The 19,104-nt window shown below is 38.5% G+C and overlaps 1 protein-coding gene across 1 annotated transcript; it reads right to left on the bottom strand.

The window, feature by feature from the left end:
• Window positions 1-1,355: 1,355 nt before the first annotated feature.
• Window positions 1,356-18,449, bottom strand: DDX43 (DEAD-box helicase 43). The gene is made up of 17 exons (XM_035542916.1): window positions 18,137-18,449; window positions 17,456-17,511; window positions 16,940-17,057; window positions 15,506-15,613; window positions 14,881-14,962; window positions 13,250-13,406; window positions 13,055-13,173; window positions 12,691-12,801; window positions 11,261-11,402; window positions 9,302-9,402; window positions 8,593-8,680; window positions 6,699-6,826; window positions 5,143-5,252; window positions 4,307-4,445; window positions 3,439-3,526; window positions 1,811-1,946; window positions 1,356-1,482 (listed from the first exon to the last, which is right to left on the bottom strand). The coding sequence occupies exons 1-16, from the start codon at window positions 18,447-18,449 to the stop codon at window positions 1,833-1,835; spliced, it is 1,974 nt and encodes a 657-aa protein (XP_035398809.1). The 3' UTR covers window positions 1,356-1,482; window positions 1,811-1,832.
• Window positions 18,450-19,104: the final 655 nt, after the last annotated feature.

The raw sequence follows: 19,104 nt of genomic DNA, 5'->3' as shown, positions 1-19,104 counted from the left end.
ACAAGGAACATATGTAAGAATTTGCAATAGCCAATTTCACAGGTGTAATTATGATCCCAAATATAAAGGTACCAATGACAGGATAGTTAAAAGTGAAAAATGACAATTTTATTTAAAATTAAAATCCATTGCAGAATATCCAGAAAACACTCCTGCTTTCAAAAAGAAAAAAAAAAGCTGAATTGTAAAAGTCACTGAAATTACTTTGACATAGAAGTGAACTACCTCTCCAGGTCAAATGGGTGTATGAAGAGCTTTGCAGAGGGCAATCACTGGCATTAGTGAGCAAAAAGAATACAGTATCAAAATCATATTACATTCCTGAAGTAACTCATCTTTTTGAGTCTTCAGAATTGCTTTGGGAATTAGCCTTTTCAATGGACTTTGGAAGGGAAGCAATCATTATCCAACACAGAAGTTATTGTGCCATTGAACATCTGTGTGGAGATTCTTGTAGAAAAAACATACCTTTTCAGTCTGTTATCAAGGAGGAAGAAGTCTTCCTGTAAAAGGTTTTCAAAACCAAAACGTAGCCTGAATCCGACACTCTCAGAGTTGGACAGAATTCAGCTCAGTTTTCTTATGTTAGGAAAAAAGGACCATGACATTTCCTATTACTAAAATTGTGCAGATGATAAAATACACAGCATTTTAGAGCTGCCTTTTTTTTTTTTTTAAAAAGTATGTAGTTTTTAAAAGAGCCAAGGAAAGTCTGTATTTTTACCCTACTTTTTGAAGGCAAAATACCTACAGGCTAAAGTAAAGCCCAGATTTCACATCAATTATTAACAAATAAAGAAGAGGAAAGGGAAGAAGAACTTTTAGAGAATAACCTTACTAAAACACTCATCTCGCTAGATTCAGTTTATTAATTTTCCAGTTACTCACATGACCGGAGTTAACACAAGTTCAGACCAAGTATCATTTGTACAGGAATAGCCCCTTCCAAGAAACTTCCAAAGAGTGAAAACATGCCCCATTACCCTTAACGGTAGTGGGGACAGAACCTGACATCCAAGCATAAAATACGAATCAACTTTATCTGAAAGGAAGCTGACCTTCAAAGGTGTATTTCCCTAAGATGCTCTTTATTGACTTTGTTAACATCACTGTAGTAAACCGTGCACTTCTTCCTTAACTAGACAATTACCCCCCAGAGTAGAAACACTGAAGCTGCTTTTTTCATCTAGTCATGAATACATGCTTCTTGTTATGCCCTCTTCCATTTGGGGGAAATACACACTTCTCTCTCTCAAAAAAAAGCTTGAGACAAGTCTCAACAAAAATGACCTTTACTGTTAGCTTGGAAATCAAATACTCACTTGGGCAAACATCAGTTACTGAAAACAGAGCAGTTTTCAAATAGTTAAGTTATTCTCTGAAATACTTTTGCACGCCCTGCAGATGTGGCATATCAGTGTGAAAGTACAGTATTTTTAAGTCAGACTGACAAACACTGCTTACATTCACTAAGCCAGTTCTCTGAAAATAAAAGGAAAAAAGATTTTAGTAATACATACAGTTAAATAACTGAACCCACAATATTTGATTTTAACCATTATATAATGACTTTAGAAGTTGTGCACATCACACAAGAAATAACTAACATTAACTTTCCCGAGATTGAAGTCAAAATAGTGTCAAAGCACAAAACTAGATTTGTTTGTATATAAATGTAACCCCATTTTTCTTTCCTAAGGCATTTTTAAAAAACACTATTTAAAATAGAACAGATATAGAAAACTGAGAAAAGAAAATTCTAAATTCAAGTGCACAGATGCTAACGCTAACACAAACTATAATCACTTACTTTGTTTTGTACCTTCCATGGATTACAGTTGGTTTGGGGGTTTTCTTTGAGGTCTTCGTATATCCCGTTCCACGTCTTTTTCCATTTGAAATTTTTTGTATCTTTCTGCCATTGAAATAAGCTCATCAGGAACTACCTGATAAGAACATATCAGAAGAGCAAGCTTAGCTTTAAGAAATTCTAAACTTTTAGACTTTAAAAATATGTAACTTATTTGTGTTCCTGAACTAGATTTTGTTATTTATCTGGCTTCTGCCACCTTTTTAGATTAGCTTTTCTGTAGAGACGCGTAGTTAAGAAGTCTTACGTGAGAATATACTGAAATATACTGAAAAATAACCAGCAGTGTATGTGAATTTTCAATATGCCAGCATCGCCGTATCTAATAGCAACTTATAAACAGCTAATTAAAGCATTTGTGTTTTAGATAGAAATGCATCTTCTAGCAATGATGAACAGCTGAAAAACATCTTCAATACCATTAAAATATAATAGCATGCGTATTGCAAGTCATCCTTCTACAGTGGGGTTAGTGCTGGTGGAAAAGGGAAGAGCAACTGACATCATCCACCCAGACCTGGGCAAAGCATACGATGCTGTCACACGATAGCCTTGACTAATCGGAGAGGTGTGGACCTGACGAATGGACCACTCGGTGGATAAGGAATTGGCTGGATGGTCACACTGAAGAGTTGCGGTCAACAGCTCAATGTCCATGTGTCCAATGATGAGTGGTGCTCCTCAGGTATTCGGACTGGTGCTGTTTAACATCTTTGTTGTTGACATGGACAGTGGAATCAAGTGCACCCTCAGCAAGTTTGTGGAGGACACCAAGTAGAGTGGTGTGGTTGATACACTGGAGGGAAGGGATGTCATCCAGAGGGACCTGGACAGGCTTGAGAGGTGGGTCTGTGTGAACCTCGTGAGGTTCAACAAGGCCAAGGGCAAGATGCTGCATATAAGTCAGGGCAACCCCAAGCACAAATACAGGCTGGGCAGAGAGTGGATTGAGAGCAGCCCTGAGGAGAAGGACCTGGGGGTGTTGATAATACGAAGGTCAACATGAGCTGGCAATGGGCGCTTGCAGCCCAGAAAGCCAGCCAATATCCTGGACAGCATAAAGAGAAGCGTGGTTCTTTTAAAAGTAGTCAAATTTACTCCTACTTCTCATACTACTTACAAACATCTACAAGAAATACAGCTTGAAATAGTAGACAGTTGCGATAACTGTACACGAGAAGCTGAAAAACAGTTCAGCTTCTTCCGATATTTATACTGTCAAACGAACACTGGTTTGCTTCTGGAACATGTGTCCAGAAGTGAAATAGAAATGCAATAAAATACTAAGGAATAAAATAAATCCTATTATCCTGCAGACTTTTATGGGTGCATATGATAGTAACTTTTTCTTTGGATCCAGAAGGTTGCTACTGAATTTCCTGGCTCTTTTCTGAGAAATCTCTCTAAGGTAAAATCCAGGAAAATAGATATTTAAGTATCTATTTTTTTTTTCCTCAAGACACTACAGACACTCATCAAGAAAAGTGTAAGAAGGCTGTCACCATGAATTGTTTCAGGTGGTAACCCAGAACAAATATAAATATTACTCAGTAAGGTTTTTTTCTTACTTGGTTTGCTCTTTCTAGAATATCAATCAGTTCAGATGCAACCTTCCAATCTTTCTTCGTGACAAGTGTTATTGCCTCCCCAGTACGTCTAGACAAGGAACAAAATAAATGTTGATGTTCAAAACAAGAGACACCTTTGCTGCTATTTTTTTTTTTCTTACTGATATACAGTAAGAAATTCAACTGCAGGCAGTATTTACAAACTTTTAGGTTAAATTGGCTAGAGTATTTGCTACGCACATGACAAAGTAACTTTATAAAGGTCAGAATATAGCAACTTAGATAAAATGTAGCAAAGGCACAACTAATTTAGGTATTACAGACAATAAATTTGACACAAAGAACATATTTAAGAATGAAGAGACATGCATGAGGATCTTAATTAAAATATGTACACACACACAAGGAAATGAATCGCATTTATTCCGGTCTGGGAAAGCAGCATTTAAAAGACCTAATGATTAGCTAGGTATGCCACCATGATAGGCTGAAAACTTGAAGTTGGCTGCCTAGGAAATTAAACAACTCAGCAGCTCCTGAAGACACAAACAAGGAAGATGATTTCAGAGTTTCTACACAGAAGGTGTTTTACACTTCTCTACACAAGTCTTCCCCACATTTAAATTAGTTTTCAAACATCTTTCAATCCCAACTACTTAATTGCAAAAACAAAATTGGAAACCTTGTTTGCTTGAAGTTTACTGAACGTATTTCAAAACATAAAACATACTTTGGTATATTCGGGAAGCTTCACTCGCCCATTCTACATCACTTGCAGCTCTAGAATTTAACAAGAGAAACATCTATGCAATGCATAAAATATTGACATCGATCAATAAGATATTACTGTTTTCTTGTAGACACTTACCCTGCTCTTCCAGTACGACCAACTCTATGAACATATTCTTCAATATTACGAGGGAAGTCAAAGTTAAAAACATGAGTAATATCATGCACATCAAGGCCCCGGGATGCTAAGTCCGTAGCTACCAGGATTCTGACTTTGCCTAAAGTAGAGCAGAAGGAAAATTTGATTTTATGGAATATACAAAAACACGCTCTAGTCTATTGGTTTCCTGGTGTATAATACTCCTGTTCTCAACATATAAAGGAAATATATACTTGGTGCACCTCACATTGCGCTGCTTCAATACTAGTTGGTAAGCAAGTACCCAAAATGTGAAATAGAAATACTAGTAAAACGACAAGTAGAACAACAAGGTGCAGGTAAACCAAAAAAATATGCCTAGCTGATATTACAAAAAAAAACACAACAAAACAGAAGCCTTAACAACTATTTGTTTATCTGGCATCCTTATCACAGCACTATTCTTAGCTTTATTAGCATCTGATCACATAATCCCAAAGTATAATCGATCCTACTGGATCAAGAGAACTGAGAAACTCCATCATCTGACACTTAAATTTACAGTTATTTAGGCTAACATATTGAATTTACTGGAGACTTCAAAAAATAAGACAAATTATTTAACTCTTAAACATTTTAAATTTTATTGATGAGGAATCACTTTTTGCTTGCTGTTTTTTTGTGCCAGATTAACAAAGTAACCATATACCCTTCAGAGCTCTAGTCTTTTCATTTCTGTAGTGAAGAGACAGTGCACTAAAAAAAAAAAAAGATTCTGCACATGATAAACTTTAAAAGTACTGGCTTGTTTAGCCCGAGTTTAGGTATAAGCCTACCTTTCTTGAAGTCATCTAAAGCCTGTTCTCGATCACACTGCTCTCTGTTACCATGAAGAGACTGTACCGGAATTCCCTGGAGACCAAAGTCACTTGCTAAGTCATCAGCTCTAAGATGAAATAAAACAATTGTTCTTTTGAAAGCATGCAGCATCTAGATTGATAACAAAGGTAACAATTTGCCAACAACATCTAAATGTGTAAGACAGGACAAAAGCCTACCTAAATCGGGTGACAATATTATAGAACAGCATGGAAAGAAATACAAAGTATTCCCAACCAAGGTTTTCATCACTTTATATGCCTTTATTTCAAGCCCTTCTCTGTCTTTCTTACCAGAGGAGACCTTCAATGGAAGCACTGAATCTGGAAAGCAAAGACAGACCTATGCAGCCAAAAAGTCTCAGCCAGGATATCACTTAACTACACTGTTAAGGTACAGAAGATGTCATCAGGTACGATGTGCCTTGTATGTACAATGAACAAACTGAAGTATAAAAAATCACTCTGTAGTTACTTCAAGGAAGAGCTTTCCAATTTTACATAAATCCACCATGACTGCAATGCATACAAGTATTCACTTAAGTTTTTATGATTGCTGAAATGCAGTACTTCAGCAGCTAGACTTTTTTTCCTACCACATCAGCTAATCCTCTCCCATAAAGAATGTCCTAACAAGCAAAGACTTCCTTAGATTTTTTTCCTTTTTCATCAGTAAAGTATCTCAGATGTGTTTCTGATTTTAGAAAAAAAGTAAAACCTGTTCATCAGTACAGTTTTAGTCAGAAGTCTGAAGCCCTTCTAGACACCTGTCAAAGTTTACTTACATGCTTAACAGCTAGAAGAGCAAAACTTACCACCTGGAAGCAAGAATCAGAAGTTGCCCACACTGAATGTTCAAGAGAATCTTTCATGTAAAAGCTTAGATCTATTCAGAGGAAAACCTTCCACAAAAGCCCCTAAGGGTAGTAGTTGCTGTCAGGCCTGGAACCTTCCAGTTACAGAAACAAACCAAACAGCGACGGGCAAGAGCTGTTTTAACAACTAATTTTTCCTGAGAAAAAGCATTTTGGCTTTAGGTTCTGCTCCACATCTGCAGCAAAAACTTTCTTAAGGAACAAAAAAAGAAAAATTACAAGCATGATACCGTAAAATTAGATCCAGCTCTTCAAGAAATGGGAGGATACCAAACTACGAAGTTTTATCTCACTTTCTTGTATCAAAAGAAGAAACAAAGGGATTTTTGCATCATTCACCAGAAAGGCTCAGGTATGGTACAATGACAAATAGGTCTTGTCTGCACCAGCTACATATGCAATTAAACATCAAGTCATACTGACATGTCACTAAAAACCTTAACATCTACTTCAAACATGAAATTTAGATTTCCCACCACCACTATTAATATTAAAAAGGGTAAGTACTAGTCAAAACAGTCTGGAGGAATAAACGTTACCAGCACACTATTGACAAGAGCTGTTACACTTGATAATCATCTGAACTAAGAACACCTCTGGTAGGAAAGAAAAAAGTAATACAGGGAAATAATTACATACGTGAGTTTCTTTCCCACAAAAATGATGACCTTATCTTTTGGTTTCATTGAGTCAATGAAGCTTTTCATGAAAGCTCTCTTCTCCTCCTCAGTGGTAACAACAACTCTCTGTTCTATTGTATTTACTGCCTGTTAAACAACAGGAAGGATTTTACTTATAAACACATTTGAAAAGTATATTTTTATTCCCATATAATAAAACTAGCAATATGACAACAAAACTTTTTAAAAACTAGAATGCGTATCAGTTTGGAATTCAAATGATGCAAATTTATTTTTGTTTCTTTGTTGCGTAAAATAATAAAACTGATCTCTAAGCAGTTTTATCAAATTATTGCAAAGATTCAGAGGGTATAGATCAGCAGACTAGTTAAGTGAAGTATTCCTAATATTAGCGAAGAGCAGATTGAAGCAGTTTTTTTTTTTAATTAATAATTTGAATATATGTTAAGTCAGTCCAGAGCAGGTTGGAACAACTATCATCTTGAAATCAAGAAGCTTTTAAAGAAGGTTCTGTCAACTATTTGTGGTGATCAATACTGACAATTCTTCCAACTACAACTTTTTAATAAAAGCTTTACTCCATTGAAGGTTACCATAGAATATCTGATGTATACTACGTGCGAGGAAATGGCACGAGGCCATATCAAGAGGTTCAGATTGGCTATTAGGAAACGAGGGGGTGGTTGGACATTGGAATGGGCTCCCCAAGGAAGTGGGGACAATGCCAAGCGTGCCAGAGTTCAAGAAGTGCTTGGATAACTCTCTCAGACAGATGGTTTCTTTTTTGGGTGGTCCTGTATAGAGTCCAGTGTTGAACCTAAAGAGCCTTTTGGGTCCCTTCCAACTTGGGATATTCTATAATTCTATTTAAGTGGCATAAAGGTCTGGACATTCTTGTGGCACTGCATCATAAAGTGGTGGCAAGAACTGATGAATCAATCCACTAAAAAAAGTATCTTTCCACATGGGAAACCTCCCCCCTCCACCCCTTCAGAAGTCACCTCTTCAGCTGAGGAAACCCCCTATGAAAGAGATGTCATTAGACAAGAGCTGCAACAGCTGTTATCTGTCAGATGACAACCCTGTCTTTGACAAGTAATGCCCTTTGACAAAAGCATAGTTCCCAACAGAACAGATGAAAAGTACATTTTCCATTTGTCTAAAAGCATACTGGATATTGTTTTTTTCATTGCCCATGGCTAAAAAGTGGAACTGAAAATGAAACTTTTGTAATTTAAAAACCAAACAAATCTCTGTGCCAGGATGTAGGAGATCTTGGAACAAGTAACATTTCTGTAAATTCTGCTTAAAAACTGCTTAGGTCAACTATTGGTAGCTGCACAAGCACGACTAGCATACATCTACATCTATACATTTTAGGTTTTGCAAAGACAGTTCTTACTGAAATGAATATATTTTTGCCCTAGACAAGTGGCCTCCAGGGGTTTAATACAGAGCTTCTACTCTCTTTGAGAAAGCAGTTGAGAGACAGATCTGGATAAGGATCTGTACACGTGAGAAGACAGACCTTCAGAGGGAGAAGTAAGGAACATGAATTTGCTGAACAGAAAAGACAGCTGCAAAAACAAGGGTTCAGGCAAAAACATGAGGCACTGCAAAATACAATTTTCAAATGCAACAAGTATTTGACTGATCTTTATTCCCTGTAATTTCTACTGAAAGTCTAGGACTTCTAGATCTTGTTATGGAAACAGTTTTTTTTTTTTTTAAAGGTTCTTTCTAAACTTTTAATGAAGCTTTAAAAGAATAAAATGATTTCTAAGTTTGGATTGATTTTAAGGTTTTATGCGTTTACTTACATATAGTTACAAGTAAAAAAAAATCCTTGTTTAACCGTAATTTCTTCAAAACAAAAGAACAAGAAAACTTACAGCTAAGTCAAGAGTGCCAACGTATACAATCATAGGATTTTTCAAATAGGATTTTGCTAGGCGACGAACACCATCAGGCCAAGTAGCACTAAATGGGAAGATGACGAAATGTTAGAATACAGTGCGAAGTCTTCTCCAATTTGTTAATTTCATCACTCCTCTCTTCTTATATACCAGTGAAACATTTGATTATACTGTAACAGTAGTGAGCTCACACAGCATTTAGAAATCACTTTAAGATGTTAATAGTAAATAATCTGCTTTCAAGGTAACTTCCTAAATTAAAAGTATGGGTAACAGTTATGTAGCCTTCCTAATGAAGCCAAAAGTGAGTTTAGTAGTTCAATGATTTCTAATTAGCAAGCTTTTAGACTTTTTTCTCTCTGAAACAGTAGCTCTATTTCAAAATACTCATGGTAACAGCATTCCCTGGCCACCTTCCTTTTTGGATAGTTCATTTTTGGGAAGAACACAGTTGTTTCTACAGTTGATGTAAAACAGCAGTAAGAGAAGAAGAAATGTAAGTCAAGTTGTCAAAAGATTCATTAGCACCAAATACACAATTAGGAAAAAAAAAAGAGATACCATTCTCTTGGTACGTTAATAAAATTTTTAATAAAACTGACTTTTTTTTTTTAAACCAAGGTAAACTTAAAGTTATTGAACAAATTAAGGTGTTCAAGTATTAAGTACTGCTATGTTTACATACCTTGTCATAACGGTTTGTCTGTCAGGCCGCACGTCTATTAGGATCTTCATTATCTGAGGTTCAAATCCCATATCCAACATTCTGTCAGCCTCGTCTAAAACCTGCTTAGAACAAGGTGTTTAGGTCTAGTTCCTTATAAAATGTCTTGCTGAAACGTTATCTAAGAGATAATTTTACTGGTAACTGTTTTAATTTCAGAATCCACTCTAATTTATTGCAAAGCCTGTTCAACTTGCTTCATCTCTTCAGTTTTCTTTAAATCTTTTCCATTTCATTTGCAGGCATGCAGGAACAAGAATAATCCGTATCACCTTTAAGAATACTCAAAGCCAACGAAGAAGGGACCATGCTTTAAGGTTTTTTTTTTTTTTTAAATTATTTTTAAAACAGTGATTTTGGGAGGGGGAATAAAACGACTAAAATTACTGAAAAAAGAATACCAACTTATAATTAATACGGCAAAACAGAATGGAATCATCAAGGGAAATATGCACTATAAACAAGCAAGAGGACATATGACAATTTCCCAGAATTTCTTCAGGAATCACAAGAAACCAGCAACCTGATTGAGTTACTAAAAATCTGAGTCAACATTTGAACTAACTTGTTTCTGTCAGACAAGATGACAAAATTCTCATACTTCCAGTTCACCTTGTGTACTGCATATATCCAAATATAATTAATTCTAACCATCTCTGAAAACGGAGGAAAAACAACACCAAAACAGACAAGATGTACACCAAAAGTTACAGCTATAACCCAGTCTCTGGCCCTTTGGGAAACAATTACATCACACCAGCAAATGCCCAGTCCACATGGGGAACATTCGGAAAGCTCATCAATACCTTTAAATACAAATCGTAAATAAAGCTCTTTAATAAAGAGCATTCTTCATCCAAGATGTTTTCATCTAAGGTGTTAACTTGGAAATCTAATATTCCTCTCTTTTATCTGAAATAAGGCTGCAAGTTTACATTATTTGTTGGCTAAGAATTGGCAATGAAACTGCTGAAACAGAAGACATATATTAGAAAGTACAAGAAGATACAAAGTAAAATATTAGGTAACAGTCAAAAAAGAGCATTTTCAAAGGGGGCCTAAATAAGCAGAGCATTTCCAGAAAGGGAAAGGCCTGAGATATTAACCACTTTTCAAAATATGGTCCTTGTTTCAATCTGCTGAAAATACGCAACTGCTAGTGGTATAACAACAAATGGTTTCTTCTGCTTTACGTCATACTTTACAGCTTGATACTTGTTTTTCTTAGTATCATACTATAGTGTATCATGCACATATTGAAGCATCTGATTTCAGTCTCACACTCTATGCTTTGCAAAGCAGTGTGTTGTAGTTTGGCTACACTTTCCCTTGGTATAGAAAGATTACAAATGTTATGTAGTATTGAGAGCAGGTTTTCAGGCCTTGTTTCCTCCTGCTTATCAATTGTGTGTCACAAAGCAAGAATGAAATGAAAAGGATCTGTAACAACATTAGCATGGCTGTTTTCCCACTAAGATCAAAAGTGGGTCACCCAAACATTCAGGTATCAGTTTGTGACACTGGCTCTTGCCACACAAGTTCTAAGAACTTAAGTCATTAGCATTGTTTAAAAGAAAAGTAAAAAGACAACTCAGTGAAGGCATTTCATCTATTAATAACTGATCTTCGTAAGATGAACTCTGAAATGGCCAATATGATTTATGAGGCAATAATTTATCATCTTTAAAACGCTTACTGTGCTAGAAGCCTTTTTTTCCCCCTCTAGAGAATATCCCATGTCTACAACATATCCCATTTCTACAACACAATCACATTGAGCATGAACCACCCCTCCAAAACCGATCTCAGTGTTTTAACTAAGATCCAGAACATTTAAAGGAAGCTAAAATAAACCCTGAATTCACACTAAATCAACCATTTCCCAGCTGGTGCATTACTTATTCTGTATCAGCTACTTGCCAAGTACGTTATGCTCTTCAAATTTATGAAGTTGTTCATCTGAAGATCATTCAGTCTCCCAGGAGTAGCAATGACAATATCCACACCTTTGGTAACCGTGTTTATCTGTCCTTTACGGTCCCCGCCACCATATATGCAAATACTAAAAAACAAAATGATTTACAGAAGTAGAGTATTAAGGTTCAACTGAATCTCTCTCAAATAAGTACCACAACGTTGCTTCGTATTACAAAAGTATTATCTCATTATCAAAATGAAGGAATACAATAGGTGTGACGGACAGATTCACTATAAATAACGGGTTCAACATTGAATGATCCCACCTCAAACGCACAGCAACGGCTTTCTGCTGCAACTATAGTAGAGGGAATCATGAAAGGAAGAAAAGATGGCTACTAAGCTACATTTTGGGTTGATCTTAAAATATCCACGCCAAAACCAGATGAGTATTAGAAAAGGATGCATTATTTTCTAACGAATACCTTCAGAAGTCTTGTGTTTTGCTGTTAAACCAATCAGTGCATTCAGTAAGGTTTTAGGCTCACACAGAAACTTAACACATTCTGTTAAGCTTTTTTTGGGAGGAAGGAAGCAGAATACATGCTTCTATATTTGATGGCTACAAGACTGAATGCTGTACCAGGCTATCAGTGAACCCCAGAAGCAGGTTTCAGAATATAGCAATGTCTGTTTAATAGCTTAAATGAAGACAGGCAGGTTCGTGGATGAAACCAGACTAGGGAAGCAGTTAACGTGCTACGGGGAAGGGCAATTACTTAGAAGGACAACTAAATGCTGGAAAATTGGGCTGACAGGAATCTCATGAAGTTTAACAAAAGCCAAGATGGGGGCGGAAGAACCCCATGGCTGAGGGCCCACATGCTGGAAGATAACTCTGCAGAAAAGACTTGGGTGGGCAAGGAACTGAACAATTGGCAGCATAACCCTAGAGTAAAGAAAGCCAGCTGTGTACTACAGAGAAGGAAGCCAGCAGCTTGAGAGAACTCATCATTCCCCTTTATTTGGTACTCATGAGACCACACCTCCAGCACCGTACCCAGTTTTTGTATCCCTGCCTCAATTACAAGAAAGACATCCAGACTGAAGCAAGTCCAGCAGGCTGCTACCAAGACGGTCAAAAGGTTGGAGGTGCATGATGACGTGCCACAGCCAGACACTGCTCAGCTGTCCATATGCAAAGGACAAGATGCAATGAAGTTGCAACACAGAAAACAACAGTATATTTAAGATTTTCATCATGAGAGTAGCCAAACAGGCATCCTAGAAACTGAGAAAATATGAACTTGAGAAAATATGAACTATTCATTTAGCACCCTTCCCTGACTTTCCTTAACAAATGCAATTATTTTAGGAGGTGAAATAAGCCCCAAGTGATAAAAAAAAGTTACTTAAGTAAGAAGGAAGGTTACCTTTTAATTCCTTTGTATGTGTACTTCAAACACTCTGCCTCTACTTGAAGTGCTAGCTCTCGAGTGGGAGCTAGGACTAACATTCCCGGCCCTCCACGCTGATCTTTGGATCTGCAACAAAGCATCTTTAGAATGTGGGTGTATGTGACAGATATTGTCTAGTCTCATCTGACATCAAAATTTTTTAAATAATGTTCTCAAAACTTTCAGTACACAGCTGCATCCTGTCATTGTGACATAACAGAGTTTATGTTTTAAATCTGGTATGTTTTCCAACAAGTTTATTATTTTTTACTAGATAGCCATCATTTCAGAAAAAGAAGTATCCACAAACAAACAACTCAGACGTGTGAATGGTCCTTACATTGGTTGTGAATCCAAATGAATGAATCCAGGCATTAAGTAAGCTAATGTCTTCCCGGTACCGGTCTGTGCTATGCCAATAAGATCAATTCCTTGGAGTATGATTGGCCATGCCTGGGACTAACATAAAACAACAAATACTTAGATGTATTTTTCTCTTAAGGTTCAGTTAGCATCATCAAAATTGAACAAGTACCTGAATTGGCGTAGGTTTCTGAAAACCAGTTTTTCTTATATTAGCCATGATATCGGGATAATCCTCAAATACATCTTCAAATTTACAAACAGGATTGGGAACGCAACGCTTTTCGCCTTCTTTTAAGTCATCACACATTATGTTATTATTTTCTTTCCTGTATAAAATTAGAGAAGTGCAATAGCTTTAAAATCCATCTTTAGAAGCAAAGCTAACACAAAAGACTCTGCCTTTCTGACATTTTTTCCTAAAATGCCTGGAACATTGAGTAAATGCTTTATGTTGCATATAACTGTTCTTTTAACTTTCAAGAAAGCCTCACTACAGAAAAACCTCTCCTGCAGGACTCGTGGTTAGTCCATGAGTTATCGTCATAGTTACTCTTTCTTAAGTGTGAATGATTTGAAGCTATGTATGGATATTAACATGGGCTGCAGCCTGGTCATACCAGACCTGTTATACTGTATTACAAGTTAAGAGCTGTTACGAGTTCTTAAACCCAAAGACAACTCATAGGAATGGGTTGAGCTTCTTTGTCAGAACCCTATATTCTGGCTCAAGCCTTCCTGATATACTTTCAGAGCAGCTCCCTGGGTGCTCTAGAAAATAAAAACGAAATGGGTTAGTAAAAAGGTGCTCAGTAAGACAACATCCAAAAAGAGCACTCAAAAAGATACATACAAAATAGTTTTGAGGTCCCCACCCAATTAAGGTGTGGATATCTATCAGTATTGTATCTTTGTTCCAGCCCTCTTCTGAAGATTCCAATCTGCAAGTTTTACTTCAAGGTGTGAGTAGGTTCAGAAAGAATGAGTAATTCAAGTTCTGATGTTTGCAGAGATACACTTTTTCAATGCCTTTGTTTCTTAAGTTAATGGGTTAGATGAAAAATGTTCCTTTGTTTATAACACAAGCGCTATTCCTCAGTGCATATTCTGAACCTATGTTCTGTTGCTCCTGACAGCAACACTTAAGGAAACAGGTGTCAATTCGCTCATTGTAAAAAAGGTTTCTCCAGGAGGCACGCAAGAGGAAAAACAGATGCCATGCAAAAACAATGAAAGGTGCTTCAAGTTAATATGAATCAAAAGACATTCACCAGCTTTATTAGAACTACTAAGAAGCTCTGAAACTACTACCAGGGCCCGATCAGAATCACTGGAAACAGATGATCTGCTTTTCTATGTACTTGTAAAGACAAGATAGACAGAAAAAACAACAGTAATCAATGTTGAAATTTCTTTTGAAGATGGTAAAATGTATGGACAAAAAGTGGAAGCCAAGTGGTATTTATCACATGAATAAGACAATTTGGAAGAACCTAGAAAACTTGAATAAGCTGTCTCATGAAACGCAAACAAACACCTAAAAGACAATGGTCTCGATTGTTACCACCCTCTGAAAGTTAACCAGATAAAACACTTCAGAGAAACTGTAACCCTAAAGTTAAGGTATTATTAGTTGCTTGGAAAAATATCTGCTAGTTATTGTTTAATTCCTAATAGTTCCTAAGAGTTAAATTACTACCAGACACTAACACTAAAAATTGTCTCAGTATTTCACCACCCACTCTATAGGTTTTATACCTTAAGTAGTTCGCCAAGTGCGATTCCCTACAGAAGTGATCTTACCGCCACAGTTCCACTTCTTCTCGTGACATAGATGCAGTCCTCAATGATTCTTTGTAGAAGTTTTTCTTAATTGGAGGCAAGTCTTAAGCAATCACAAGAAAGTAAACTTAAAAGTCAGTAAAAAAATGCTGCACATTTAGGGTAAATCTGTCAAAGCTTAAGATGAAAATCCCAAATCCAAATACTCTATGCCTTTTACTAGAAGACTAGTCAAAAACAGTGGTAGACCATGGTCATTCAAGCAAAACTGAAGGCGAACAGAAATCCTTAAATACCTGCAGAAGCACCACTTCCCTATGTTTCAAGCTCTAAGATAATTTCTACTAATATACAAAGTATTTTTACCACTTTTCAGATTTTTCCTACAATCAACTACAAAACTACAGCACTTTGAAAGGCTGAACTAAAAAAAATATAAATTTAGTAGTAACTGGAGACTCCTCACACAGTGACTAGTGTCCTCCACAACTGTTCCAAAAAATGCTGACATGGTCACTTCACTGCAAATACTTAACTAATTTGGACACTGAAAAATCCAGTTACTTCCAGCAAATATTTAAGATATCTGCACATTCAACACATCTATCACATGTAAACAAGCAAAGATCAAAATTTTAAAACTAACCTGCCCACTTCATAGCCTCATATTTAGCTCTGTTTTCTCGAAGAGAGGCCCAGTTAATCACTGCTTTTTTTGGTGAATTTTCAGGCTGGATAACATCCAAGGTTTTTCCTGTAGAGTTAGTATCAAAACACTGCTGTTTGATGCAATCTATTGGATCTACGCAATCTTTTGATCTGTGCAATCGAAAAACAAACAGACCTTTTCTTTCTGTATTACAAGACCTCTTATGTGATTTTGAATAGACACAAAGCACTTAATGACAGCTCTTCCTTAGGTCTTGGACTGAAGCACTGACAGAAGAACCTGTACAAATACACTTCAGGTAAGAAGAGAAGCATTACTTTAAGTAGCTAAAGATGTTGAAAAGACAGGTTCCAAAATGCTGCTTCTGCAGCTATAAAGAAAACTTGTTGAGCAGTGGACTTTTGAAAAGCACAAACCAGGCAGATGATATGCAGTTATTTTCAACAGCTATAAGAGCAAGTTTTACTTCTAAAGCATCCAATGTCACCAAGATAAAGCTTCAGTATAATTACACGCTATGTCCCTTTTTTGATGAGGTCAACGACTCTTGAGAATTTTTATACTGGAGATATAAATGGCAACACAATTTGTGGAAAAGCAGGAAATATAGGGGAAAACACCACAGCCACACACAGAGGAAGTATTATGTAATCCCAGCCTCTTGAAAGAAACATGCTGGTCTACCCCTGGGGCACTCATAACTACTCCACTCTTTATTCTAATGCTGGAGCATAATTCTCAGATCTTTTCTTCCTCATCTGTGCCTCAGAGCAACCACTCTGGGTGTGGTTCTTGCCCCTGAGGGCTTACTGTACAGTTAAGCAAGACAAATACCAGTAACTGAATCAATAACTCAAAATACAGTCATTACAGTATTACGGTCATCCACGTAACAGACTAACGGCTAGTAAAATGAGGCATGATGTGCAACATTAAACCTTAAATGCTCACTTCCCATGAAAGGGGTAACAAGTCAGCCTCACACTGCAATCAGTATGTTTGCTTTACAGCCTATGTTTATAAAAGCTTACTGAATTTCATCACTGCACAGCTACTACATTAGAACTTACACTAGAACAAATATCTGGATTTTGGGGGGGCTTGAACTTGTGATGCAAGAAACCAAGCAATATAACATTTATTAGAATTGTTGGAAATGCCCAGGAAGAGATATTCACAGAAGTCCATCAGTTCGAGGAGTGAAACTGCTCACAGTCCCTGACATCTGTTCTAAAAAGGTGGTATACCATTATCCAAGATCAAGGTTAAAATCCTTTTACTTTGGTAAAATACTAACAACATAAAAAACACACACACACTACCAAACTACAAATACATGGAAAGACAATCTATACTCTTATTTTCCCCCTCCCCCCCCCATAACACACTTCTTACATTTCTCAGTCCCACCTCTAGTGTTGTTTTGTCCACAGTTTGCGACTGCACAATCAATCAACGTCTTGGCTTTATTTTGCACAGCAGCACTGCCAAAGATCTTCACTTCAGCTTCCAAGGCTCCCTTTACAACCTGAGTTCGTAAAACCTCATTGAGTTTTTAATACTTTAAGGACAGGCATTACATAAAAATACATACTGAAAACAATCTTTGATTTTTTTTTTTTTAATTGAACTTCTCTTCCTAGGAAAAGCTCTTTAATTCCCTTTTAAAAAGAGAAGAAAACCTGCATACTTCAGGGAAAACAAAAACAAAAAACAACATGCAAACATAAAGACAGTAAACTTTCCCTACTTTCACAGTCAAGTTACTCCCTTAATTCATCCTCCTTTTTACCCGTTCTCGTAAAAACAATTATTAGGGAACTGCAACATCTTTCAACTTCCTATAGAAACTCCGGTTTACACTGAAGCAAAAACAAGTATTTCCCTGATAGAGCCCTGGCCTGAATGATACACAGCAAACTATACCTGTATCCTAGAACCCGAAGAGTCCTCAAGCTCTCTTATTTTAGTTCCTCCTCGACCTGTTACAAAGAAAAAAAAATCTCTAATATCTGCAATGCAAGCCACACTGTCAAAACTAAGTTCTAACTGTAAGTATTCTGTTTCTGACCAAAACCCAAAAATCTTTGTAAGACAGCAGACAATCATAAATAGAAGATCTTATGATACCGAACTGGTAGGAAAAAGACAAGCTGCTTTTTTTGTCACTCAACTGCAAGACACAGGAAAACAAAAGCATGTCAAATGAAGAGAAAAAGCAGCAAAATCAGCTCAAGAATGAGCCACACTAACATTGCTCCACACTAACAGAAAGGGGTTTCATCCTACTTATGATCTGCTGGCTGAAAGAAATGAGCATCAACCCAACCTGTTTAGAGTGAAAAACCTCAGCTCTCCTGAGTGAGTGAAGAACTCCCTGATTCAGCCCTTACCCCACACAAGCATCCCATTGTGTCCATGCGAGACAGATGCTAGGGGCCGCAGGGTCCTGTGGCCCTTCTCGGGCAGAGAACACGGCAGGCAGCAACGTTTAGGGCTGCCCACACCAACGAACCCCTCCACACTCCACAGCCGAACCTCCCCTCCTCCCCACCCACCTACCTGGACGCCCCAAGCCCCCCGGGGCCGGCGTGCGGCCGTTATTACCTATCAGCGCCCCGACCTGGGCGTTGCTGATGAAGAAGCAGAGGGGCGGCGTGCCAGCCCGAGGCCTGCCGCTGGCGGCTCCCTGCAGGCGCCACCGGGCCGCCTGCCCCGCGCCTCGGGAGCTTCCCGCATCTCGAGGCTCCCACTCCTCTCCCCCAGCCCTGGCTGCCACCTCAGAGCTCCTTCGTCCCCCTGCGCCCTCCACAGAGGCGCGGGAGGGCGCCGGCGGCTGCCTCGGGGGCGCGGCGTCAACCGCACAAAATGGCGGCGGCTGTAGCGCCTCCTCGTCGCTGCTTGCCTCCCAGTCCGACATGGCGGCGCTCCCAGCGACCCCCTCGGCACGCGTGGCGGGCCTCGCCGGGCTTCAAGCTGCGGGCGCGCTGATTGGCAGGAGCCAGGGGCTCTGCGAGCAGTGATTGGCTGCTCGGAGCGGAGCGGAGGCGGGAGAGCCTATGGCTGCCCTCGCAGAGGGTGAGGACCCGCCCACGCAGCGCTCTGCCCTCAGTTGGCCGTTGGCGGCCGTTGGGGGGGGGGGGTGGTGGTTGGGGCACCTGAGGCGGGTCGTGTGGCCCTGGGCGGGTTGACAGACACCTGCTCTGACAGTGCTGGTATGAGCTGCTTCTGCGTGTCCCCGAGCAGCGGGGTTCCACAGCCTCTGCGGGCAGACCGTACAAGTGTTTGGTTACTCTCACAATAAAAAAAGTTTAAAAAAAATCCTAGAAAGTAACATTTAATGCAAATTTTCTCCTCAGTAGAACTGCAGAAGGAACTGTGTGAGGAAGGAAGGCTGCGGCTGGGGTGTAGAGCAGCTTTTGTGCTCTAGCCCAGAGGACAGAGCCCCTCATGAGCTTCAGGTGGCAGCTGATGGGCCTTCCATAGGGACCCACACGGACGTCAACAGGCCCCAACTTCCAATCCTGAATAAATCCCTGTTATCTAGCAGGAAAGGCAATAATGCCTCCCAAACG

The sequence above is a fragment of the Cygnus atratus genome, chromosome 3 (assembly GCF_013377495.2).
Source record: "Cygnus atratus isolate AKBS03 ecotype Queensland, Australia chromosome 3, CAtr_DNAZoo_HiC_assembly, whole genome shotgun sequence".
Taxonomy (NCBI): domain Eukaryota; kingdom Metazoa; phylum Chordata; class Aves; order Anseriformes; family Anatidae; genus Cygnus; species Cygnus atratus.
The sequence above is the reverse complement of the archived record's forward strand: the minus strand, read 5'-3'. Positions and strand labels throughout refer to the sequence as shown.